Source organism: Anarrhichthys ocellatus, unplaced genomic scaffold (genome assembly GCF_004355925.1).
Source record: "Anarrhichthys ocellatus isolate YVR2014 unplaced genomic scaffold, GSC_Weel_1.0 scaffold24, whole genome shotgun sequence".
Taxonomy (NCBI): Eukaryota; Metazoa; Chordata; class Actinopteri; order Perciformes; family Anarhichadidae; genus Anarrhichthys; species Anarrhichthys ocellatus.
The window spans coordinates 345,727-372,758 of record NW_022280054.1 but is presented as its reverse complement, the minus strand read 5'-3'; the positions used below and the strand labels follow the sequence as shown (position 1 = coordinate 372,758).

At 39.7% G+C, this 27,032-nt stretch overlaps 1 protein-coding gene across 1 annotated transcript; it reads left to right on the top strand.

Moving 5' to 3' along the window:
- The first annotated feature begins 16,157 nt into the window (after window positions 1–16,157).
- On the top strand, window positions 16,158–25,674 carry aadac (arylacetamide deacetylase). The gene is made up of 5 exons (XM_031861329.1): window positions 16,158–16,803; window positions 18,275–18,503; window positions 19,068–19,137; window positions 20,073–20,244; window positions 22,537–25,674. The coding sequence occupies exons 1-5, from the start codon at window positions 16,663–16,665 to the stop codon at window positions 23,161–23,163; spliced, it is 1,239 nt and encodes a 412-aa protein (XP_031717189.1). The 5' UTR covers window positions 16,158–16,662; the 3' UTR covers window positions 23,164–25,674.
- The last annotated feature ends 1,358 nt before the right edge of the window (window positions 25,675–27,032 follow it).

Below are 27,032 nucleotides of genomic sequence, written 5' to 3'. Positions count from 1 at the left end.
CCATGAAATACTCAGGCAGGTGTTGATGATGGAAATACCACTCATCTGATTGGCAGTTAAACGTCATAAAAAACAAAACAAAGTCCTTCCTCGACTTAATTGCTGGTGACAAGCTTATTAATTGCAATTATAAAATATAATATCTTCTTAGAAGAAGATAATGCATGCTTGATCTTGGCTCTCTATCATAATAATACATGATTTAATTTGGACATGGTATGAAAAGTGCCACAAGATTGTCTACGCCACAAACTGTTAATATTGTCTGTGTCAGGTGAAAGCACCATTCAGTCACAATGGTCAGGGACATGTGTAACAGATTATGTCAATAAGCATTTTACTTTCTTCTTTCCCACAAAATGGGCCATTTTATTCCCTTGTTTATATCTGTGTGTTTAGTTTATGAAAAAAACAAACAGTTGCTTTGTCTTTTTTCAAAATCCAAATCCTTCTGACTGGTTTGCAGAATTCCAAGAGTCCCCTTGAGTCCCTGAATCCACATATCTGGAGGCGAAGACTTTTCCTTTGCATGCTGCTGTTAGTGGTAAAGTAACCGTCTCAGATATGTTAGAGGGCAAGTCTGTCTCTTTTTGACTTTTACATCCGAAACCTTTAAGTCAGTTTGTATAAATAATGATAAATTCTAAGCTGGAAATCTGAAACACAGACTAGGGTACATTCTTTTGATATAGTGTCATAAAGCACCCCAAATTCTTAAATTGGCAGATACAATGATCCAATTTCCACAACAATGATCTCCAGTTTAAATTCTGCATGTCCTCCAATGTGGGTGACTCACTGTGAGTGTTTTCCATCAACATATCTGAGTCATTCATTTGTAAACAGTATTCATGAAGAAGCTGTCGGTAAATCATACAATGTGTGTTTTAGCCTACAAATACTACATTCATTCTCACAAAGCTGCTGGTTCACCACATCCTGCATCCACACCATTAAACATCAACAAACATACACACACTTTGGACACTAATACATGCATCCACACACACACACAGACACTACTGATAAAAACATGTGTCGGTAGACTAATAATTTGCATAGAATGGGGTTTACAGGGATGCCTTGATCAGTTATTTAGGGTCACAGGCTTGTTCACTTGAACATCTGGACAACACACCACCACATGTGGACAACAACACCTCCTCTCTTCTCTTTGTCACTGATGCCTGAATCAGATGTCGTGTCATGTTTTTCACCCAGAAACCAAGAAGTACAATTGGTTAGCTCTAGCTGTTGTTACTCTTACTAGTGAAGAGTACTGCAACAGTCACTGGGGTAAGACATTCTCGTAAACGTGTTGCTCTTGATTTACCAACAGTGACGAGAGAAGACTATTAATCCTATGTTGACAGAGACTTTTTGACAGCCACACACGATACAGTTACCAACTTTCATGAACGTCGGTGTTAGGGATTTTCAATTCTCCTCGCTAAAATAATCTTAATACAAACAGGACCTAATTCGATTATGCAGGATTTCATGCTTATTTATAAATCCCAATCAAAGTGGATTTGTTCTGCTAATAGAGCAGAATTTTTGTGAAGACGGCACATGGTAGAGTTGATTATGTCTTGATCCAAGTCCTCATTGAAAGAAGAGTTCAACCTCTTCTTAGAGATGTCAAATTGACAGACAAGAGGCTCAGAGGGTCAAGGAGACGGTGGGACGAGCATAGTTTGCAGCAAGTTTTGTGTGTGTGATTGCATGTGCATATGTGGCCTCTACAAAATGATTTGCTTGTTTGTGATTCTCCAGATCACAAAGTTGAATCAGAGCCGTTGTTTTTCATGCAAAGGAAACTATGATGACGGACTACTATAAGGGCAGCTGTATTATTCTTCAAGCTACAATGCTTAAAAGTTTCTGGAGGTAAAATTGTGATTCCTGGTGGTTTTTAAATGTCTTTGATTCTGCAGCTTGCTGTTTGATAGTGGGAAATGATGAACTGATATTTCTCTCTTCTTCTCTACTCTCAGTGTTGTCTAAAAGGGCGTGTGGAGGAACAGGTCGGCTGTTAAAAGTCACAGCTAGCTGGTAGGCTCTGAGGAATCTGAAGACACATACACCATTGGCCTCAGCTCCTCACACTCGGTTAACACCGGGGGCCCACCTCTGTGGGAGGCGAATGACAGGAATAGTGTGGTTTGGAAAAAATATCGCCTTACATGAGACCCTCTTTCAACATCCTTGACATGTTTTTCCTCACGTGTGGAATTCTCTCTTAAAAATTCAGCACACCTCTGTTTCTTTGCTTCACATGTATTAATATTTCTGATTCCACACATATATACGTATTTGTGATCTACAGAAACTCATTTCCCTTTATGTAAACTCATGGTTAAAGTTTAATTTAAACTACTATTGTCGCTGTAAAAAAGTAACTAAGCAACTAAGTATCTAAACTGACACGTCACGGAAGTTTAAACATCCAATCATCAGTTTTAGGTCAGCAGCATGTTTCACAGAGTGGTAAACAAACAGAGAAAACATCTTTAACAGTTTGGATAGGGACGCAAGCATCAAAGTTACTTTGTAGTACATGAAGGGAGTTAGAAGATTTGTTTTGTAAGCCCACATTTGGGTAGTTTATTTTTTCTTTACTATGAAAGTCGTTCTACGAAAGATGCAGGAGAAAATGCCAGCAACAATTTGGTTTATTAACTGTTCAGTAAACAATTCCAGGCCTGGGCTGGAAGCGGTCCCTCCACCATTTCATCAAGTAACATGCAAAAATCACCACTAGCATGAAAACATGTGATTGTTGTTTGTGCTTGTAGCCACGTGTCAAATCGGTAAAATGGGTATGAAGTCCTAAACTAATGCAATGGCTCTCGATGACACTGCATTAACAAAAAAGGACTGCATGTGTTTATGTTTGGAATATAATCAGATATATTTTGTCTTTGTTTTTATCAGTAGTGTGTGTGTGTGTGTGTGAGAAAGTTTGTGTGTTGTGTGAGTTTTAGAGCAATCTAGTTAATGGAATTTAGTTCTGTGACTTCACTCCGGCACACAGTCAGGTTTCATAAACTCTCAACGGTACTGATGAAAAGGAGCCCAGTTTACACGTCTGAACAATGTGACATTAGTCAAACATGTTAACAGCTGTTTGTCGTGAGTCTGTTGTGACCTTTGGCCTTTTAAGGTCATGCCATGACTATTGTGAGGCTGGCAGGCTGGAAGCTCACAATATAATATAATAAGAACTTATTTCACAACAAAGTACTGATGAATGAACGAGTTTTAAATACCTACCCTTAATTTCCAATTGTTGTTACCCTCACAACAGAGCAAGTGAACTTCTGTTTAATCTAAAAAATGCTTTCATACGACAGTTTGGAATCAAACATACAAATGTTATTTGGACCAGGCCTCCATACCTGCTGTATCTGTAGCACACTGACCTTTTGTTAGAGAACGTAAGCCTCTGCTCTCAGTTGGCTTCGGATGCTCTGATCAGAAACATGTGTGATCATTTCTGTGGACAAGTCCTTCTGTTGGTGTGTGAGTGAATCTATTTAATGCCTCACTTGTTTGCTTGAATTAGTTCCACTACTACATCAAAATGAGATATGCGCCAGCTATATATATATGTATATCTATCCCCTTAATACATCGCTGCAGGATTACTTTATGAGTCTCATATCTATCTTTTGTATCATGGACTCACACATCAGTCAATGGCCAACTGTAGTATGTCTTGCAGTGTGTATGGTTACCCTTTCACAGCTTGAGTCTAACGCAGGGCTATCTGCTTAGCCATAGTTTCACATGGCTGTTTGGCATTGACCTAGTCATTGCTGATTTACAAATATATCCCTGACTGTCATCTGTGTGAGTGAGCATTTAAATCACAGTGATGGTGAAAAATAGTTTTGGCTACACAGAGGATGCTCACGATAGTAAACATATGCTGGAGATTCTGTGCAGGCTGCTCGATGACTTTATGATGGATCTTTGTTTTCCAGCTCTCAGATCAGCAGGATATTCTCATTTTAATGACTGTAATGTCAATGGCGACTGTGTGTTTGAGGGCCAGTGCATATTATAGTCTTCAAGACCAAGACAAAACAAAAGCAGATGGTTGGATTTTGGCCATAAGACTATACAAAAGAACAGAGCTTACCAAAGAATTAAACAGGGTTTTGCTACTCAGTGTGGGGGGGAATTAACTTACTTGCTCCCTCAAAAGAGTTCTCTGCTGAACTGTGCTGAACTTTGTCATGTTTCCAATGTCCCTCACCCAACCCTTCCTTAATCTGGCACTGAGTCTGCAGCGTAGACTGGCAGCAGCAGTCAGTGGACTAATTACAGTTTGCACGTATGTGTGTGTATTTATCAGTCAGGACAGATAATAATCCAGCACGCTGTTGTAAACAACACAGAAAGTTGTAAACAATACTTTTACCCCGGTATGCGTTGCTAAACTATCATTTTGCCTTCCACTTAAAGTCTGCTTATAAACCTCCAAGGTGTAAGACCTATGATTGTTATTCCTACTTGTACGCCTGAGAAACATAGTCTATGTATTATAATGTAACTGGTGTAAGTGCCCAACATTGTTTGTGGGATTTAGACTATTTCCACACTGGAATGATAAACTGAGAGATCAACATTTTTTTAATGGGGTTGTGCGTTTGATTGGAGATATGCTATTAATTCTCACTACCATCAGTCTTTTCATATTTCGGCACTATTGCACAACTCTACAGAGTGCATACATGTTGTCAGCTCACTGGCTAAACCAGAACTACTCCGAGAACAAAAGCTCTCTGAGGAAGCACTGAGTCTGACATTTGAACTGTCACATCACTATGACAAAATATTTCATGGTTCTTGAGTGCAATGAAAAACGTATGTAACTCTGATATATTGGTTACTGGCATTGAATGCTGCACTGTGGTTTCACACAGACTGGCCTCAGCTCTGGAGCAGGTCCATCCTTAAGTCTGATCTGTCCCAGGTTGTCTAATATAGACAATATGATCTTTGTGTATGAAAATACAAAGAGAGTAAAGGAAAATCAGACAGAGTGAGAAGAGGTTTTTGCTAAACCAAATAATTCAGGCATGTTAAATGCATTATTAAATAATAATAATAATAATAATACATTTTATTTATATAGCGCTTTTCATAAAACTCAAAGACACTTTACATTAAAATCATCATATATAAAAGCAATACACTAAAAACATAAAATACACAATAGTGGTCACACATTAAAAGCAGTTTTGAACAGGTGGGTTTTGATTTGAGATTTGAATGTGGAAAGGTCAGTGCAGTCTCGGATGTGTTTGGGGAGAGTTCCAGAGGGAGGGGGCAGATATGGAGAAGGCTCTGTCACCCCATGTCTGGTGCTTGGTCCTGAGTGGAAGAGACAGGAGGTTGGCATCAGAGGAGCGGAGCTGACGGGATGGAGTGTGGTGGTGAAGCAGGTCGGTGAGGTAGGAGGGGGCCTGATTGTGGAGGGCTTTATGAGTGAGGAGAAGGAATGGCACATTGTAGTTGGACATTCAAATTCTTCTTCTTCTGTCAATGCCAAGAAGGTGTTAGATCTGTCACACATTATCAGTCAGGTTGTGAGACATCTGCTAAATTTGTTCTGTGTAATCTGATGAGAAACAATAAATAATCTGTGTTGTGTTGTGTGTACTGTGTGTGCACAAATAGCCTGTAACTCCTAATAAAGACAGGGGGAGGTTATAACTTCTGCGCACAATATGGTTGAACATATGAAGTCAATTAAGCCCTCAGCGGCAATGCACCCACTGCTTTGTATATGTATTTTTGGTGCATGCATGCTGATCTGTGTACATCTTCTTTCGATCGAGCTCGTAAATAATGCACCGGCTTAACATACTCAACCTACTCTCTTTACGGTCCACATGCAACAAAACACGACACAATGACGGAGTACAAGGCTCAAACTCTCCCACGTAGTAACAATTTGTTCTTTCCCCCCTGTCTTTTTTCATGCATCCCTTCTTTATTGCCGCCTGGAACTTGTGAGTCAGTTTCTGATCAACTGCAAGTTATTTTTACTGCAGGGAGAAGAAAACAGACCAGCAACTCTTTCATATTTTCCATTCACCTGCTTTACTTTATCTTTGATTCTGACCATTGTTTCTACCCGTGTCTGTCACACCTTTACTCATTTTGATGTTGTTGTTTGAGACTTGTGAAAGAGGATATATATATATATATATATATTTGTGTCTATGTCCATCGGTTGAGGTGCAGTTGTATGCACAAGCGTGTTAGCGCATGTGAATCTGAGCTCACTCTTGGTATGTACAAACATGCCCGGAAAACACAGTGTCATTCTAGAGAGTTGTAAACTCATTTGTTTACTGTTTTGTTTATCCCTCTGATTGCAGTGATCGGGTTAACATGGTAACATTGTTCAACAGTGTCATAATTCTGCCAAGACAACCACAACACACACTCTGAAAAGACATGCAGTGTTACAAGTTGCAAATCTACTGATAGAAATATCACTGAAATGTCAAATTTGGCTGTAAATTGACGTTCTCAGAGCAAGTGAGCCATTCTGTTTTTAAACATTGTTTAATAGTATAGTTTAGTATCATCTTGAAGCAAGACCGGCTGAACAATAAATTGCACTAACATCAATAAAAGAAACCTGCATTCAAAAAGATCATTTGATGAAGATATTTCCCAGTGCAAATACCCTGCAGGCTTGTGACCTGGCTGGTGGAGCAGGACAAGGCGGTGCACATTTTCTGCCTCTTTTTGTTAAGGGCTCAGTGATTCTGACGTACAGAAGCACTGCGCCCATGCTTCTGTGCTTCTGTACGTCAGAATCACTCAGCCCACCGCTGTGCTCTCAGCTTCCTGTCATATTTAGTGATTCCAGAGGTTGCAGCCATAGGCGCCACTGACTGAACACGAAGAAAACATGACAACATATGTTTCTGATCTGGGTGACCCAGGACCGTGAAAATAAAAGAGTCCCCTGCTGCCTTTCTTTATACCAATTTATTTCCATGCCTCGTGGTCCTTTGGGCCCTAATGGCCCCAGTAAAAATAGTGCATTCCATTAGAGCCAATAGAGGATATCAAGGTCCTGCTGGAAGTCCTGCTCTCTGTTTATCACCATTTTCTTTCATCTGCAGTTCATTTGTTGAAGGAGAATGACCGGCTCTCCCTTGGATGCATGAAATAAAGAACATGATTGTGTCAGAATTTCATAAACACAAATAAGAATTTAATAAACCTATAGTAGTAAAAGTAGATCATTAAAAGAGTGCAACTGGAGTTGAAAAAATATTTTACAAAAAATGACATTGCGATAATCATTTCATTGCTAATGGAATAACAAGAAAGCTGTGGACTTCCTGACCAACATAAATTGTAGGCTTGAATGACAGAAGATATGCGACTGATCTTTCTTGTTGCACTAAACAGTGAATGGTTTCCAGGAAATCGAATCCACCTCTGCAGTGCATATGCAGACATGAGTGTGTGTCACATGATGCAGCAGGTAAAAGTAACAGGAAAATGGCAGGATTGTATTCTTCTTATTGATGGCCAGGCTAAATCAAATTTGATGATGATATATATCAATAGAGTCAGCAAATGTGCAATAAATTGATGTTTGCATTCTGTATTTTTTAGAACCGCTCACACAAACAACTTCACACTCAACACAGCACTTCCTCATAGTCAGAAACACAGGGGAAATACATTACAAACAGACATTTATTACCATGTTTAGTTGTGAAAAAAATTGAATCATGTTGCTATTTTAACTAATTGTTCCAACAAAATAACTTAGAAAAGGCCCCCAAAGCCCTTGAAAAACCAATAACGACTCACCAAATATCCCATCAGCATGATAACTGAATTTAGACTGTTCACAGCTAAAAAATGAAGCTGTAATGTTAATTTAGTGCAGACTCCTTGCAAAGGTCCTTACGGACACTGCTCATATATTTTCTGTGTATGAAGGACCTGGTAATCAGATCATCCTCACACAGTCAGTGAGACTGTAATGGTCTCAGTGTCTCAGATGATGCCAAAAGGCCATCAAAATCAAACATGTGGCTAATTTATCTCATTCAGACCCAGCAGGCCTTCCAGTTTCTCTCTGTCCTCAGAGCAGGCCAAGACTTCTGTCACAAGTCTTTTTCTATCATCCGTAACCTCTAAATTTAAAAGTCACAGAAGTCCAAAAGGAGGGAGAGATGAGTCAGCCTGATATTCTCTATGACCTTATTTCTTACTGAACAAAAACAGTCTCTCTCTGCTCATATTGTTCATCTCAGGTAGTGATACAAAAGAGAGCAATGAACAGCAAAGGCAAGCTTTCACGTTTCCACCCTCACGTGAGGGAGGCAAAGACAAAACCTCCCCTTTTTTGATGATTAGTTTGGGGGGCATTTCAGATGAGGGAAACTGACATATTGTACTGCACTTAACCTACAAGACATAGGTAGTAGATTAAAGAGCAGAAACAAAACAAGAAAAGAAAACCAAGCGAGTCTGAGAGCAGCCAGCAACCATTAGTCTCATCAGAGCAGCCTCAGTGGTGTCTGTAAAACCTGCTTGGCTGTTGCATCATGTTTTGGCTTAAAATATTGGAGATCATTATTAACCTCCAAGATTACAACAATTTAAGAAATGCTGTACATACTGTTGGTATCTATTTATACGCTTTTTGTTAAAGTTCATAAAGTTGAGAGGTATAGCAACCCTGCACTAAACTTTCTTCATTTTGCCTGGATGGCAATTTGTTGTTAGAACCTGGTGAGTAAAGAAAAGAGATGATGAAAGGATTGAAAGCTTGTTATGGGGTTGAATGTGTCCAGTTATTCTTTCCATGTACCATGCGCAGAGGAAGGATGGCAACTTGTCTCAAGGGAGTGATTATCTAAATCACTGTGATTCAACTCCTCTGTTGTGGCTTGCATGTCGACTCAAACAAGCCCAATTGGCCGCCCTAGCGCAGTGCTATAGCACATTTTAAGTGTAATACTGGAAGCCATGGACCTATCAAACTACATTATTTGTGGATTTGTTTGTTTTTTTACTGTAAATAGTATACATCACTCTGCTTATACTTTCCAATAATTTGGTCCATTCTGGGAAATGTTTTATTGAAAGAAACTGAAAAATAACATAATTATCAAGCTAAAAGTGACTACGCCATCAATAGCCACAGTTGTGTTACACATGTAGGTGTGTCTGATTCAATTCGTCTCAGCTCTCCAGTATCATGACTCTGTTTTTTCCATCTGCCCAACTCAGACAGAGAACCAGACTGCGGAAGTCTATACTGAGTAGTAGGCAATGTTTAAAGTGAACATTTAAAGGTGAAAGAGAAGTGTCAAGGGGCAAATGTATGTTATATGGTATGGTATAGTCATTAATGGTGACTAACCTGTGCGTCACTGCATCTGTCCTGCATACCTCCTCCATCACTCACACCATCTGTTTTTACTTTGGGACCAATTGCCGGTGCTTTTTATTTGTGTATTGTATGTATGTGTGTGATTACTCATTTTAAATCTCTGCACAATTTCCCAACCATCTGACCACTACTGCTCATAGTACATCTGTGTGTGTGGATGTGTGATATGTAAGCCATAGTGTTTTTGGGGGTGATTTACACACCTTTGACCTTTCACCTCTAGGTGTCAGCAAAGCAACACACCTCACCTCACACCGAAGCAACTTTAGGGACCTTTTAGGTCATTGTATCAGAGGGAAGCTACAGACCAGGAAGTCTGGATGTGTGTAACAAAACTATCAAACCGCTGCTCTATCTGTAGGTTAAATAATGTAGATGCTCCCAAAATTTCTATTTTTGAAAATCATGACATTACATTGGCTGAGTTAGCTATTATCTGTTTGGGTATAAATGCGTGGGTCTCATTGAGCCTAACATTTGATATAGAGTGCATGTTTTGGGGAATTAGATACTGGAGACATAATTGTCAGGTAGATAGAGATTTTATGACATGATTTCTCTTTTTCCATTATTCTAAGCTTATGATCCCCGCCGGAGAATTTTGAAAAATTAATTATCATCTAGCTAAAGCATTGTTATTGTTGTCTACCAAAATTTGAAGATACAGGGTTTTGACCTGACAACTGCAATATGTGAGTAAAGTAGATGCATTGAGATCTTGCAGCAGTTGATTTAGGTCATAGCGCCATCTGCTGGAATGTAAAGTTCAACAGCTACACGTAGACTGATTTAATTCACATGTATTTGAAGTCATGCTTTTAACTTAAACGTGACTTATACTTTAAAGTTAATAATGCACTACAACTCTAGTTTTTTTTACTTTTCTAATAGAAAACTATTTGTAGTCCACTACATATGTTTAGTGCATCTCACTGTCCCTGTAAATTGTGACAATGTGTTGAAATTTTTTACCAAAACTGTTTTATGAGATTGAAGTCTCCTTTCAATGTTTGTATAAATTTGTGTGAAACAAAACACATACACACAAACAATATTGGGACATACAAGAGTCAGAAAATTATCAAGAAAATTATAATATCAAGATATTATTTTATTTTGAGTTTTTGTGGATTTTTGTACTTTTTTACTTAGTTAATATTCTTTACTGTTTATTACTTATTTATATTACTTGTTGCTCTTGTTTTTTACTCTGTATCTTGTGTGCGCTGTCCACTTCGCTGCTGTGATCCTGTAAATTTCCCCACTGCGGGACCAATAAAGGATTATCTTATCTTATCTTATCTTATTCTGCCCAGGCATTTGAGCACTCATGATGATAGCCTCAATCAATGGACTCCTGGACTCTGGAATTGCGTTGTCCTTTTTTATTTCGTTCATGCAAGCGGAGGCAGAGGGTTGACAGTGACAGAGGGTAGATTCATTTTTAAACATTAAAACAATGAACATACACATTTCTGACACAGAATAGAGTTAACATATAACATATTGAGGTACAATTAGTGGTGGAATGGAATTTAATACATTTACTATTGTACTTAAGTACAGTTTTGAGGTACTTGTGCTTGAGTATTTCCATTGAATGCTACGTATACCTCTACAACATTTCAAAAGGAAATACTGCACTCTTTACTCCCCTACATTTATTTGACACTTATCGTTACTTTCTTTTTACATAACAAGGTAAACGTATGATATGCTTATGTGATGTAATGCAGTACTACGCTATACTAATCTTCCCAGTATAAGGTGTCTAAAACTGGTTCATGAACTACAACATTAAAATGCTCTTACATGTATTCATTAGTGATGAAATACAATAATATAATATTTCATAATAATATAACACTATGGAAGGAGGAATTCTTACTTTTGATACTTTGAGCTTTTTGCTGATAATATGTATATATTTGCTAAAGAAACATTTCTTAATTTCTACTGCGTACTTTTGCCACTCCACTTCCATCCTGGGTAAAAAAATCCTGCAAGACTGAATTTAAAAGGATATGACAAAGTAATATGATTAAGTCTCATGGTGTAGTTTCAGAACAAAAACTAAATGTAAAAACTGATTCAGAGCTGAGGAGCTAAAACTTACTTTTTGAACCAAATCTCTGGAGCGGCCAAAACGGGAAACACTTGTCTTGGTTATCAGTATCTTGTTGCCTGAATTTCAATTGAAAGTTATTTAATATCTCTGGATGCAAATGAAGAGGGCAGTGTGCGTGAGTCTTGTTGCACAATTGCAGCATGACATTTTATGAAGGTGAACAAAGATTTACGTGGGATAAAGGCACAATAACACATAATTATGCATAAAGCTCTCACCATTACTAAAAGACAAAATGGCGGTGACATTTTAGCCACAGTAGTAGCTTTGATGACGTTGTTGGTCGGTCCACCACTTCCAGACTGAACTAAGGCTACTGACTTTGGTGATCCCCTGACTTTTCCTCTAGTGCCAGCATGAGGTTGAAATATGTGGTTTCGAGTCAAATGTCTCTGCAACTATTGGGTAAATCATCATGTAATTTGGTTCAAATATCCAGCGCCAACATGTTAGAATGGCATTCAAGAATGCTGACGTCAGCTTTTAACTTAAAGCACTGCTATGGTTAATTACAGCCTCACAGAGCAGCAGACTCTCGTTTGAATATGTCTAAAATGATGTCAACATCACCAAACCATTTAATGGTTATTAAAGTTTTTAATGTTTTAATGTGAATGAGTTGTCTTGTCAATCAATGTTCAACCAAATCCGAATGGTTTCTGGCATCCTTGTGTCTGGTAATAACAGAACAAATTCACGTGGAATGAGGTGAGGGGCCAACATTCCTTATGACTAAAGTATTGCATAGGCAACGACTGATAAAGAGCTTATCCACTGAGTTTTCTTACATCCAGTCCCATGATCATGACGCACAGTGTGGAAATAATAAACCTAAACATCTTTACTGCTGCTTTGGCTACTAGTCACGAGAAGATCTGGTGAAGAAACGTGATGAAAACTAAAGTTTGCATGTGCACAGTACAGAAAGTACAAGGCTGGTCTAGGATCTTCCAGACAATATTGTTCCTGAATGGCTTCAAAGGGAGTTTCAAGTCAGAGAGGGAAACGGCAAGCTGTATCTGAGCCACAAGTTTAAATGCAGTTTAATTTGGCATTGAAGCTACAACATTTGACTCTCCCTCTCTCTAATGTGAAACAGCAATAGCTTGGATCCTCGCTGCCTTGGCAGAATGTGCAGTCTATAACTCTCTCTTATTAACTTAGATCCTGCACCTACAAGGTTGATTGCTGATTTAATATTGCGTTTACCTTTTTGGCTATAGATTGCCCATCTCTGACTTGTGTTCATACAGTAATGAAACTATGTAACATGATGCTGCTGGGAAAAACAAGTTTCTGTCATTCACACCTATAAATCTCAGAGTCTTTATGCCGGGGCTGACACCACACTGTACAATATAATACAACACAACATAATGCAATGTCATTGTTTGCCGTGGTGGAGCTTAGTCTCCAAGAAAGAAACACTTCAGTATGGTCAGTATAGTTACTGATTGAGAAAAAAACAGTTTAGTGGTAATTTCCTGAAGTGCGTAATCGCTGTATGTGAGCTCCTGCAATTATAAACCTTCTCTTAACAATCACATTACCTCTAGACTTGGTACAAATTGTGATTTCCATGACTGACGATGCTAGCTGTTTCAAGCTCTAACATTCTTTCATCGGGTTATACATCAATTAGCAATTTTCTTTACTACTTCATTCATTATTCATCTCAATATGATATATTAATATCTCAGTTAGTTTAGTTGTCAATCGTTTACTCTTTGGCAAAAATGAGTGGCCATACTAACGCACACAAAGTTACCATGACAGAAGAACCAACATATTGAAAAAACAAGCACAGGCACGGGAGCAGTGAGTAAGTCGAGATGCACCATTGCACGGTATTTTGGTTGGACAAGTGACAAGAAGATGGACCAACAACACAAGGCCACCTGCCAGGCTCATAATTACAAAAGGACAGGTTGTGGCCCTGTTTCTTGCCTACAGCATGAAATGAAAGCCACTTGGTTTTCCCAGTTCAGCCACACAGGATTAGTGTAAACAGATACACGAATAGATCACTCATGACATGGAAAAGAAACATTTTCCATTCCATCTCCCTATTGTCGTTTAAATAATCTATGCTTGTTGCTCGTTGGGGATGACAAGGTCAAATCTGAAATACAAAATAGTGACTCTATACATGTCATCCATTCCATTGGCTGTCTTGAAAAATAAGATGTAGACTGAGGTTTTGATTCTTTTTGGAATTTATATTACAAGAAATTGTATGATTCTATGTTGAAAATAATGATATAAACAATTTAGGACAGTATCAGAATCAGCAGTCACACGTGGCAAGTGTCAAATAATGACAATGTTTGATCATTTGAAAACACAATTGAGATTATAGATCTTTTTTGTTTGCCATTGCTGCATTTACTTATTTGGAAGAAATGACTTCTAATAACATGTTTGGAGAGTCAGAAGCGAGGGTCAAAGGACAGAGGGCGCAGCTGTACAGATGGTAAAGCCCCTTGAAGCTGATTTGTCATATCGCCAAAATAAATAAAATTGACTTGACTTGATATGCTTTGGGTATTCATATGTATGTACGCATGCACAATCATGAAGAAGAAAGACTCACAAAAAGCTGTACACAAATGCACATGTATCCACGTGTTCAAAAGCCATCCTCCCCTGTTCGCACAAAACAGGAATGAAGTCAGCCTGCATACATTTTAGTACGCAGGCTCTTTGTTTAATAAGAGCTTGGCATGCAAAGGGAGCCAGATATCTCTAATATATTTGGAAATGTCAAGCTAATGAGATTGTTTACACAACTGCTCGAGATTGCCAAACTCAAGTTTTGTATCAGTTGGTGGAAGTTAGCTCAAACCTGTTTCTTGATTATTGTATCAAAAAATGTTTCTTCTACTCATCTCAGCCTGGAGTCAGAATCAAGGGCCTTCAAACGCCTCTTGTCAGGCAGCCAATCTACTTTGCCTCAGCAAAGTTCTATGAATTCAAAGGATTGCACTCATACGCATCACTGGCAGTGCACGTCTGGATTGAGATCCTTAATTATAATAATTTGTGGTGCCTCCCTAGATGTGTTGAACTCAAGAATGTTCACACACAAAGGATTTAACTATGGCCAAGCACTCACACTGTGACACATTCGCACAGTACCTAAATTCTGTGTTTGAGTTTTCAGATATTTTTCCATCTGCTTGAGCTACCCCCACACGCAGCTGGGTGCTAGGCGGCCACGTGGCATAGCACTGCACAGCATGGCTCTACCTAGATGAAGACACAATCTTCCCTCTGACACCCGTGCTCCCCACTGAGAGGACGCAAGTAGTGAAGCGAGCTCCATGAAAGATTTACCAACCAACTGAGGTGGTCTCCCTTAGAAGCTGAGTGGAGGCCGGTGGTTGGAGGCGAAAAGGAGGGATGGAATTCCAGGGGGAATCCTGGAGTGTCTGAAGTGTCATTTTATATTCAGAGAAGAGATTTAGAATTCTACTGCTCAGCAGTGATCTGTCTCTCAGAGGCATTCACCAAGCCTCCGTCACACCCTGGATCCTGCAGATTGCATTAGAGTTTGATGGCTGATGGGAGGAGACACTTGCCTGCCCAAACACCAGCTAATTACAAATTCCAGCTTGACTGAGAGACAGTTGGAAATGATCGTAACACAGAGGTTAACACAAAGTCACATGGACGCATGTGGTTTAGGTTTCTGAGAAAGTTCCCTGCTGACAAATGTACACTGTTGAACAAACTGACTTTTAAACGAGAGAAAGTAGCACTAACAGAACCCTTGCCATGACCAAGGCTTTTGATCTCTGCATTATTTCTTCATCTAAAAACACGAGTGCCCGGAGTTTACTTTAGACTTTAACCCCCCTGCCTTAAGAGAATTAACTTATAATTGTCCTTTATTCTATTTGACAGTAAACTCTGAGGGAAAGTTTCGTAGTGTGCGTCAGAGTTAATCTCTGCGAATACATTGATGTCATCTATGAAAGCACTCCATGTGTGTAGCCTACAGTTGTTCTAACAAGCTTATCTTTTTAGTAAGCTGGTATGGATGTGGTCTAAGCCACCCATGTGAGAATGAATTCTAGAAATAATACTACACTTGCTTGGACCTGCATGAAGATATGTGTAGCAAAACAATGAGAATGAAATCCCGTACTTGCAGGGGAAAAAAACTCCCCTGAATTTACAACGTCTTCATCAAACTCCTGCAGCCTCCTGCCTCAGTTCCTCCTGTAGGGTCCTTTCAAAAAGTGAGTGCATGAGAGTCATATTGCTTTGACAGGTCAGTCCTTCCAGGAAACGATACATCTGATCTGGCTCTGTCACCGATAATATAATTAGCTTAGGCTGCCTTGCAACCACAGCTGTTTAGCTGTCTGCACCACAGCCACTTCCTTCTCCTGCGTGATAGGTTTCTCTCGTTATAAGGAGACTTGGATACAGCCACAGCCTACAGTACACAATTTATATCCGAGAACCACAGGCGGATCAGCACAAAACGATCTCGTGGAGCGCACAGCTGACACTCTTGCATCATCTGCAGAAATCTGGAGTCATCCCTTTAATTAAGAAAATCACCGTTTAAATGTATTTTACGTGGAAACATCGGGATGTGAAGCAAAATTTGGATTCATAAGCAACTATTGCTTTGCAAACTATGACAATTAAGTTGCATCTTGGTAGTTTTAAAGTTTAGCAGCGCGTCCCGTGTGAGCTGCAGGCTACCTAAACGGTAATTGGAGGCACCTGAGGAAATTGCGGTGCAAGGTGGGACGGTTCTGCCTCGTGCGTACACCGGGGGCGCGCTCCTGGCTCCATATCACTGACACTTAATTTAATTCTCTGGCTCCACGAGACTGACGTCCATTACGGAACGAGCACGAGCAGCGAAGAAAAGCCCCGAACATGCACGCCGATATCCATCAAATGACACAAAACACGTGCTGTCATATTTAGCTGGTCAGGATCCAAAATTAAATCCGAGCATAAGCTTTAATTGTCGCGCACCGGAGTGACTAACAAGCGCAGCTGACAGCCTGTTTGTGTTTGCACCCTGCGGTCAGTTGCTGGGGACGCACGTTGTAAAATGAGGTTTGGAAGCATCATTGTAATCGTCGCTCTCTGCTCTTTTACCGCTTATTATATCTATGAGCCCATTCCTGAGGAGATAGAGGAGAGATGGAAACTCATGCTGACCAACTCTTTCTTCAGAAGTCTCAGCCACCTGGTAAGGAAACAAAAACTGTATTCTTGCAGGCTATCTTTACATTAGGTGTGCTGGTAGCCTTGTGATAATTACTTTGGACATAAATCCCCTTAGAACATCTTGTACTGTGGGTGAATGTACCCTTTTTTCTTATTTCAAAAGCAAATTGTCTTGGTTTTGTTTGTTCTCTCTGTAAGTAAGGTGACAGGTTAAACGTGTATTGTATTTTGCTGATGTTGATATAAATGCTTATTACACCAGATTATGTCAGATGGTAATCTGTGTGTTGTATAGTCCTGCACACCTGTTCTAATAATAGACCCTACTAAGTAAACTCCACTCTGTTTATGACCGTTAGACGCCTATGGTTTACAGTAGCCCATATGACTCTATCTCGTTTAGAATACTACATAATTAAGTTGTATTACATGGGTGTAACATTACTGTAAACACGAGGAGTGGCTAAATTCCTATAATAAATCCGTCATAAAAAAAGTTTTGGCCAAAGTACAGAATGTCCCCATTGATTTATAATCACAATGTTTTGATCCCACGGCCATACAAGCACAACATCATGCATGTTACTATACCAGGGTTTCAATCTAGAGCCCTGGCTTCAAAATAGTGTGATTTTTACTATTTTCTAACAGAATGAGTCATTTTCTCTTGTTTACCCTATGGAGCAAACACATTCTATTTTCCTGATTTCCACAAGGGTTATTGCTGCTGTATTATGGAGCACTGCAGTGTTTGATGCAATGCATCAAAATCAATGTTGTTGCTAATCACTTACATAGCCCAGACCGTGAAAAGGCAGTTGGCAGTTACAGAAAGCAATCACAATTTTGCGTTCTCGGTTTTTTTCATGAAAAACAACAGTGCCATTGATCACAATTTGGCATTTAGAGGGTGAAACTTCTTTTATTTATATAAATACATATTTTATATTTTAGGATTTCATTAGAACTTGTTTTATTATTTATTTTCACTACAAATGACCTGTGACAAAGAGAGAGAGAGAGTGCTTCTCTCGACTGATATTTGTGCTTCACTGAATGTAGAGCTTGCGGTTGAGGACTCTTTGAGTGTGTTGTAACAGCAGAAGAGCATCAGCTGATTTGCCTTATGCCAGCCACTGACTAACTGCCTCATCAGACGTAATGGAGTATGAGTCATGCTTTTAAAACTTATTATGTCGTTTTGACTTTTCAAAACAAATAACTGCAGGGGGCTTTTGGCATTTTATCAAGCAACATTCACATGACTATAGTCTCCCTCTCTCCCTCTGTAATATGGCCACATAGCTCAGCATCGTTACCCTTTATGCTTTGAATATTATGAGCTTTCGTCAAGGTGATTGTTTGCTTAGGATAAATTCCCTGCAAATAGCTTTACTCTTAAGTATCAGACGCAACACGAATGGCTCGGGTTTGATGAACAATGATCAGTTCTGTAATGTGTCTGTCTCTATATCTCACGCTTCACTTTCCAGGCAGACCTCAGTGAATTACTGGGGCTGAAGGACTACATGGGGGTTATGTACTTCATCACTCTGGCTGAAAAGGTAGTGCCTGTGTCTGACGAACATGTCAAGGTGAAGGAGGAGACATTTGATGGAGTGGAGGTGGTGCTGTACCAGCCAAAGCAGAGAGGCGGTGACGCTGAGCTCAGGAGAGCTGTCATATACCTGCACGGTGGAGGATGGTGTCTGGGTAGTTCCCGTAAGTTGATAGGCTGGCCTGTCTGCTCCTTCGTCACACAGAATTATGACTGCAGGGAAGATGGATAGATGGATGGATGGATGGGTGAATGGGTAATACATATTCTTGTGTTCATCACACAGTAATTCTATTTTATTGAGGAAGTATTCTGACGTTGATGTGACACATTACAGATTTACATAGACTCCCTGTGACAGCTAATATGATTGTAAATTATGAACAATCTACACAAGGCACAGAGCTCTCCAGGTTTCCTGAGGAAATAACACACCGTCTGCTGGAGCGGTGGGCACCTCAGAGGGTGGTTACCCTTGCTAATTCAGAACGTAAATACATGAGTGTGCATGCCGTTAGACACATCTCATGCTGTTGTTGCAATCTGTTGAACGGCTGTAACAATTACAGTGACACGGATCTTGCCATGAAGCAGATTCATCACTGTTACTGCAGTGTAACCTTCATGTAAGATGATGTGTGGTTTCAGGAATGAATGGATGTCAATGACGATGATGGTTTGTGTTGCTTTAAAATCTCTGTTCTGATAAATGTTATCTGTTTATGCAGGGATGAGTCCATATGATCTCCTGGCCAGAAAATTGGTCACCGAGCTAGATGCAGTGGTTCTGTCTGTGGAGTAAGTATTTCATATTTGATGGCCAGTTATATGCAGCTACTGTAATATAGTGCACAAACTGCTGTTTCATTTCTATTATTCATAGTTCATAGTGTTCCCCAAACTTTTTCTCTCAGCCACTCAATTTTCTGTTGCAGTATGAGCCTGTCCTCCCTCATTAGTCACAGGCTAGATGGAAGATGCAGTAGAGTGAAGCTAACAGGTTTTCATTTGGGTCTCGCCAGGCCTTTCCTGTCACAGCTACACACACTGTTGTTCTTTGGCACGTCCGGCTCTAACTCTGCCTCTCAGTACTGTAACTTTCTTTGGCTAATACTCCCTGTCCATCCTCAAATTCATTATTCACTATTCATTTTTAGCTTTACTAATCAACAATTGAAAGATTGAAAGTTCAGTATGCATTCGTGAAGTGAAACTTGTGTATAACGTGGTTGTGCTTGTTGACACCGCATATTTGACAGTGGGGGGGGGGGTGGAGTGAATCGGTGTATTGGTATGTGGGGGTTTTGTCTTTTCTTCTTCATCCAAATTCCTGTCTGTAATTTGTTGATGGTTGGATGAGTAATTCCAGCATTTCACAATCTCAAAGTCAGCCATGTGTCACATTTGGCTTTTAGATTGAAACACAAAACAATTTAGAACATACAGCTTTAAGCATATGTATGTAATGGACCTCATTTCATGAACGTAAATGCAGTTGAATTGTTTGCAAATAAACTGCAAATAAAAAACAAAATCTGTTGTGCATTATTTTTTATGGACTTGAAATGAGAAAGCAGATCTTGAAAACAACTGCTTGTGGATGTGGTAACAAACTGATCAGCTTAAAATGTCTTAAAGTTTATTTTCCATGGCTCAAAATGTTGTCCACATGGCCTTCAAAGCTCATGTTTATTGATGCTTCTGCTTTAATCTGCACCTTTCTGCTTTTCCAGGTACAGACTTGCCCCTGCTCACCACTTCCCTGTCCCATACGAGGACGTATACCGTGTGGTCAAACACTTCCTCCAGAAGGGGGTGCTGGCCAAGTACTCTGTGAACCCAGGACGCATTGCTGTGTCTGGGGATAGTGCTGGAGGGAACCTGGCAGCTGCTGTCTCTCAGCAGGTACTGAATTCGTGTTTCTTTCTAGTGGCAGCTCTATATTGCTGGTTCACATGTGGAGCCACAAAGAACTGTATGAAGAGGTGTCATGAGGCAATGTTAATGAGACAGTTTATAATAAATAGTATTGGATTACCCTGAAGAAAAGAACATGAGCTCTTTGCTGGGACGTGACCATTAGTGACCAACTATTTCATAGCCTATCATGTATGTCTTTGTTTCAACTATTCAGCAGAGCAGGTAATTACATTCATTTTAAGATGATTTTTCTTTTTGAAAGTAGTACACTAGTACAGGCAAGGTATCCCCTTGAACCTTAGAAATGTGAGAGCCATCCTATGCCTATGCTGGTTGAACACCTGCACTGCCCATACCATTTTGCGTGCATTAGAGGCTGATAAACTCCAAAAATTGGTCAAGCTGGAAAATTGGTTAGTCACTCTCATGTTGATGTTCCCAAATCCATTTCCCCTTTGTTTGCTTTTCAAGGACTGGCTTTAGACTACTAAAGGTACCCATGTTTTCAATATGTGTGCACGCAACTCTAGAACTATTGCATCGCTGGGGAATGAGGGTCTAAAGCTGCACATAATCGAACGTGTGCGTGTGCGTGTGTGTGTGTGTGTGTGTGTGTGTCTTTTATCCATGTAAGAACCTGAGGTAAAGCATTTGTGTCCACTAGGAAGCAGTGTCACGTTTGGGAAACCAAAATGTAAGGACACATAGACAAAATGATAAGGGAAAAAAACAATTTCACCGCTGTAACAGTGTAAACAAACCACTACAGCGTGAAAGAATTTCAATGTATTAACGTATATGGATGGGACAGTGACAAGATCACTTGTGGCGGTACTATGCTGAAATGTACGCCCAAACTCTGAAAGAAAAAGATAACTTCCCAACAGGATGTCGGCTCAAAAAGCTTCGTAAAGATGTTTGCGTGTATGTCCACAGAAGCATAATTCTAGTTTTATTCTACCTAGACAACCTCAATCTGATGGCTCATTCCGGGCGATGGGCCTTGTTACATACAGTCCAGTTGACACAGCTTTAACGCTGTAGGGGGTTGGAATCAACTTTAAAGAAAAGCATTTCATACCAGCCAACAGGTGCACGATGTCCTATGGAGGATCTGCATGGAGAACTTATGGTGTTGCACCATGGAGAGTAGCTTATCCCGTTTAGTGCTTCACTTTCTAGGCCTACAAGAGTCTGGAGCAGACATCATGTGCCTGGGCACCCTATCACTAGACCTTTGGCAACAGCATTGCATTCATGAGTCAGACATCTGGCTGGTAGATAGGGATCTGTTTGCTTCTAGGCAAAAGCCCAGTGCACTCACTGGTTCACACTGTTATTAGGGTGATCCCATGATGAGAAGTGGATATGCAGTTTACCCTGACGTCACCCATTGGTTTGTTTTCTGCCGTTTTTAAGCCTTGAGTTTGCCATTTTAAATAAACATCAATCTGTATTGAAGAAGACTTGAAACTAACGATTGAGACCATAGTACACTGTTTACAATGTTTAGTGAGGTAATAATTCAAGTGAGGAGTAGGGGTCATTTTCTCATAGACTTCTATGCAACTTCGTATTTCTTTTTGCAAAAACAGGAGTTGCACCCTGATGGCCATTTGAAAGAATCCAAATTTAGGGCACTTTCGCCTTGGCTTCACTTTTTAGACCTGGAGGTTGCTGCCTGGCTTCACCCTCTTTGGACATCGCTGTCCCCTCACAAATTTGCTCTATGCCATATTTCCCATAAAGACACCCAGAGGAGATAGACGCAAAACCGCTTCTCGACACAGTGCTTACTTTCCTGCAACTTCTGGTACAGCCGAGCATGATGCATTTGACTACTAGTGCATGGATAGATTAGATCCCGTTTTTAATGTGGTAGTGGAGGGGCAGTATTCCATAAAACAGGTTCAATTGCTCTCATATTAACACATTTAGTTCTATTGCAGCACTTTCCTCCTCATATTCTTTTGTTTTACTTTTTATTTTGCTTCCAATGTTTTTTTGGCATATAGTATGGCTGGTTGACCAAGTTATGTTTTAGAGGCCAGCTCCATTGGACCAATCCAGTTCTCGTACTACATCCATGAGTTAAGAATTCTCAACAGCTCAGTGAAGAGACAAAATCTATACAGAACACTGGGGGTGACTAGTACATGTAATCAGATGATGCTGTTTTATTTCTCAAAACTTTTAGCACATATTTAATTGGATTGAGAAATAATCAATGGGATTTTCTTCATATAGATGCAAATATTTCACCGTCTCTCTTCACAGTTACAAAAAGAGCCTGGACAGCAGGTTCAGTTGAAGGCCCAAGCACTCATCTACCCCGTACTGCAGGCTCTGGATCTCAACACGCCTTCCTATCAGCAGAATCAGGACATGCCCATTCTGCCCCGCACCCTCATGGTGCGTTTCTGGAGTGAGTACTTCACCAGCGACAAGGCCCTTTTCAGAGCCATGATGGCCAACACTCACAACAACCCTGAGTCTTCCAGCCTGCTGAAGTTCGTCAACTGGAGCGCCTTTCTGCCAGAAATGTATCATAGAAAATACAACTATAGTGCTCCTGCTGTAGTGCAAGGAGCCGGAGGAGATGGAGTTGGGATGGATGGACCATCTCAATCTTTTGCCGACCCAAGGGCATCACCCCTGCTGGTTCCAGACTCCGCTTTACGCTCTCTGCCCAAGGCCTACATCCTGACATGTGAGTATGATGTTCTCCGAGATGATGGGATCATGTATGTCACACGGCTCCGTTCTGCTGGTGTTGAGGTGACGCATGAACACTATGACACAGGATTTCATGGAGGGTTGATGTTCACTGTGTGGCCAACTGACTTCCTGATCGCACGTCGCATGACAAACAACTATATCAAATGGCTGGAGGAAAACTTGTAAAAAAACCTCTTGACTATCAATATTCATTCCAACTTTTCCACACAATGCACCAGTGTTTAATTAGGCGCATTTTTTCCCATCTGGTGTTAAAGTTGTCTTTTTCTTGGGTCATGCTACTTTTCTTCAAATATATTGAGAAATAATAACGTCTTCTGTTTTTCCACTCATGGACCACATTAGATACCAGTAGGAAGGATTTTGAAAAGAATAGTGTTGATTTGTTCACATACAGTAAGGTGGTGTGAGTAGAACACTAGACATATGCCACCATTACTCAAGCACTGTACTTGATTGTAGTACAGTATTGTGTTCATTGTCCACCAAACACAATACTACCCAGAGAGATCAGCGGGGGAAAATCAAACTGGAATATCACAAAAGTTGTCATGTTGTGGATAGTTTTTTTTAGCTGGCTAACTGGCCTTTTGTGGTGCTGTTCATTCTTGTTTCCCGTTACAAAACCTTCTACCTGATCTTATTTTACTGTTAGATTTTAAATTGGCAATGTGTGCCACAAGAGAAATTGGAGCTATCCCATTTGGGGTTTTAAAAATCCTGAGTAAGTCTTGGAAAAGGAGGAAAGGATTTTCACAAAAGCAAAAAATGACTAAGCCAAAGTTAATATTGAGTGCAGCTGATACTGAAACCTAAGATTGTTTAAATGTGTTTGGAAAAACACCATAACAACTGATGGTTCTTGATATTGCATCAATGATTGGCAAGTGTTTAAATACAGCAACACTGTTTTCCACAAGGAAAGAACAAGGCCTTAGTTGTGTAACCCATACACATAGGGAGGTGCTTGTTGGTATGATAAAATATTTAGATTGAAGAGTGAATGTTATCTTCATCAGCACAACATCTAATTACATCTAGTTTATTTCCACATGCATGCTTTTAAGTCTTTTTGTAATGGCTGCACATCAGGTTGTAGCGTTGATGCTGATAGCAGATTGTACAAATACTAATTAATTAATATCAAGATATGTAACAATAAGTAATAACTAAATGATTTATAAACCTATACATTAGTATAAAACAATGATGGTATTCAGCTTACGCCAAACCACCATTAGTTTAACTGATTTAACAGAAGATTCAATTTTGGACGCCCCCCAATTTTGGAAAGATTCTAAATTTTATATGAATCAAATAAATCTTAATTTCAGGGTTGCTACGGAGTTCTTCTTAAAGTATACGGAGACTTATTATTTCACATACACACAAATCAAATGATCAAGTTCTTTATACATTAAATATTTATTGGACTTACTACATACTAAAATATTAAACAAATAAAATGAATAAACAATAAAATAAACAAAGTGAAGGGGATGAATAAAGAATATGATGGACAGTACAATGAATAATGATGAACCACAACTAAATAAAAAGGATCATATGTGACCAGGTAGAATCAGTGACTCACATCATTGACTGATTGTCTATTGATTTTAATTTAATTTAGATCCTTAGTTCTAAGATATTTCTATCTAGGATTATTTTATTCTGTGACTTAAATTGATTTGGCCTAGGAGCATCAAGATGATTTACATCTGGAAATGGTATTGTTTCACCTGACGGCTCTGATAGGCAGATGGGAGGGATGCAATGGCGGCTGTTCCTCTTTTGAAATCTGCATCTGGTTGGATGATTGTAATTTGTTGAATCACACTCTCCATCGCTCGCTGGATTCGGCTTTCTCTGATATCTTCCGAACCCGGTCGTCTTCTTCGTTGAGGTTTGGCTGGAACCGTTCTTCCTCATCCTCATCTTTCTCAGCAGAATGCTGAATCATCGTATTAGTCGACAGGTCAGGAACACAATACCAGAGAAGAGGCGGAACTGGCAGAACCGCGAGGGAGAGATCTGACATGCAGGATTCAAAGATGTCAATAATATTTGTGGTATTTTAGAAACCAGGTGAAGGGAGGCACTTCTTTAGGTTCTTGCTTCTCAGGTTGGCTGGATGTCCTCTCAGCCTGTGGAGATGTTCCTGCTAGCAGAGGGCCTTCGAGCCTGCGGACGGACAGAACTGGAAACAGCCTTGCATTTTGTAAATTTGACTTTCTACATCAGGGGTATTTAATTAAAATGGAAAGAGGTCCAGCAAAGATCCGAACCTCATAATGTCCGAATTGCATTCTGTAGCCTACCCTTACATCGATTAAATAATTCAACAGTCATTTCTAGTAGGTTGACTTGATCGGCTCAATTGAGTGAAGCTATTGCCGCATTAATTGGATTCGCTGCGCCTGCGGTTGGGGGAAGAAACAATGCTGTCTGTGAAAATTATTGTTTATATACCAGAAATTGTGACAGGTAGAACTGTCATTCTATTCGGTTTCTTTTTTTAAATTGTATTTAGTGATGCCCGTTCTTCAAATAAAAAAAATAAATAACCTACTATAGCTATATTGGTTGTGATTTAACGACAATAAACCGACAAAAACGTAATGATGCCGATTTGTAAAAAGTCTGAATTCATGTTTAGTTACTTCTCTCCGCAAGGTTTACACACACACACACACACATTTATACACACAGTTTGGTCCGGTCTCTATTGATATGAGGTATCGTAGAGCTCTGGGTGAACACAGACGGCTATAGTATTTATTTCCTGATTCAACAACGGCAGGACGTCAGTGATGACAGGAGAAACATCTCAACGCTGATAGGCTATCGCGCCACAGCGTCGCGCCATTTTTTCGATGAAGTTGAAAAATTTCAACTCGCGCGTTTGGGGCGTTTTGGCGTTTGGCGTCAACACATAAGACCAAGTGCCAGTTTTATGATGAATTGTGCAACATTTAGCTTGAAACCATTCGCTTCCTTCATATTCTCCTTTCTGCCTGTGGCTGACATCAACCTGTGACTTCTAAGCACATGGGATGGCTGTTTAAATGATAACAGGGAGGCAAAGGTTACCAAAAAAGAATCCTTTGAATGAATGTTATTTAATTGCTCACTATTCTTTAAGCTTTACTGTCAGATATATCATTGTTTTTCTTCCAGTTTCTCATTTTTACAAAGAGAATACATTATCACATAAAGTATGTAACTTTTTAACTAAGTAAGTTATAACTTAAGTTATCAGAGGAACAGAAGGCACTGCTACATTCTCAACTGTAAATATGGATTTCTGGTTTGGATTCCCTCTTGATGAATTTATGATTTGCATCATTTTTAATTTCAATGTTATCTGTCAATAAATTGACTTGACCTCTAACTACTGCTCACTTGTGTGTGTGTGTGTGTGTGCAATCACATGTAGTATAAAGAGAGCAAGACATGCTGTACAAGAACAGAGGAAAAAGAGAAACAGAAATGTTGTCATCCTACATGACGTTGACAGATATATTACACATAGTGATAGTAAAGAGGATGATATATTCTGTGTAGACTGACTCAGATACAACAAATCCACTTGGCACAACTTGGGTAAAGCAGTCCAGGTTGCATCAGTTGGGTATTCATATAGCTGAGGGGGAGTGTACAGTTGATCTGCACAAATCCACAAATCTACCACTAAACACACCTACCCACGTTCTACCCAAGAGGTTGGGAAAAACATGTTTTTTTAATACTTAGTCTGTTCACACAGGAATGTGAAGGTAAGCATGCTCAAACTGCTAATGCAAATACGCACATTATGTAACAAGATTTTCTCTCGACTTTGGTGCAACACTGTTCTACCCTGAGACTTGAAAACAAATCACGTCATTTTCAAAAGGCCAAAGCCAGTCAAGGTTGATATATTTCCTTCGTGAATGTTGAGTCTCCGACAAATAACTTCTTTGTTCACATGCATTTTATCACCACAACATCATCACTGCTTAGAGTAAGTGCTTTCTTTAATTAACCACAAG

Coding starts and splice junctions, on each gene's coding strand:
- aadac (XM_031861329.1), top strand. CDS start 16,663: ATGAGGTTTGGAAGCATCATTGTAATCGTCGCTCTCTGCTCTTTTACC. Junction 19,138..20,072: donor GCAGTGGTTCTGTCTGTGGA/GTAAGTATTTCA, acceptor CTGCTTTTCCAG/GTACAGACTTGCCCCTGCTC. Junction 20,245..22,536: donor CAGCTGCTGTCTCTCAGCAG/GTACTGAATTCG, acceptor CTCTCTTCACAG/TTACAAAAAGAGCCTGGACA.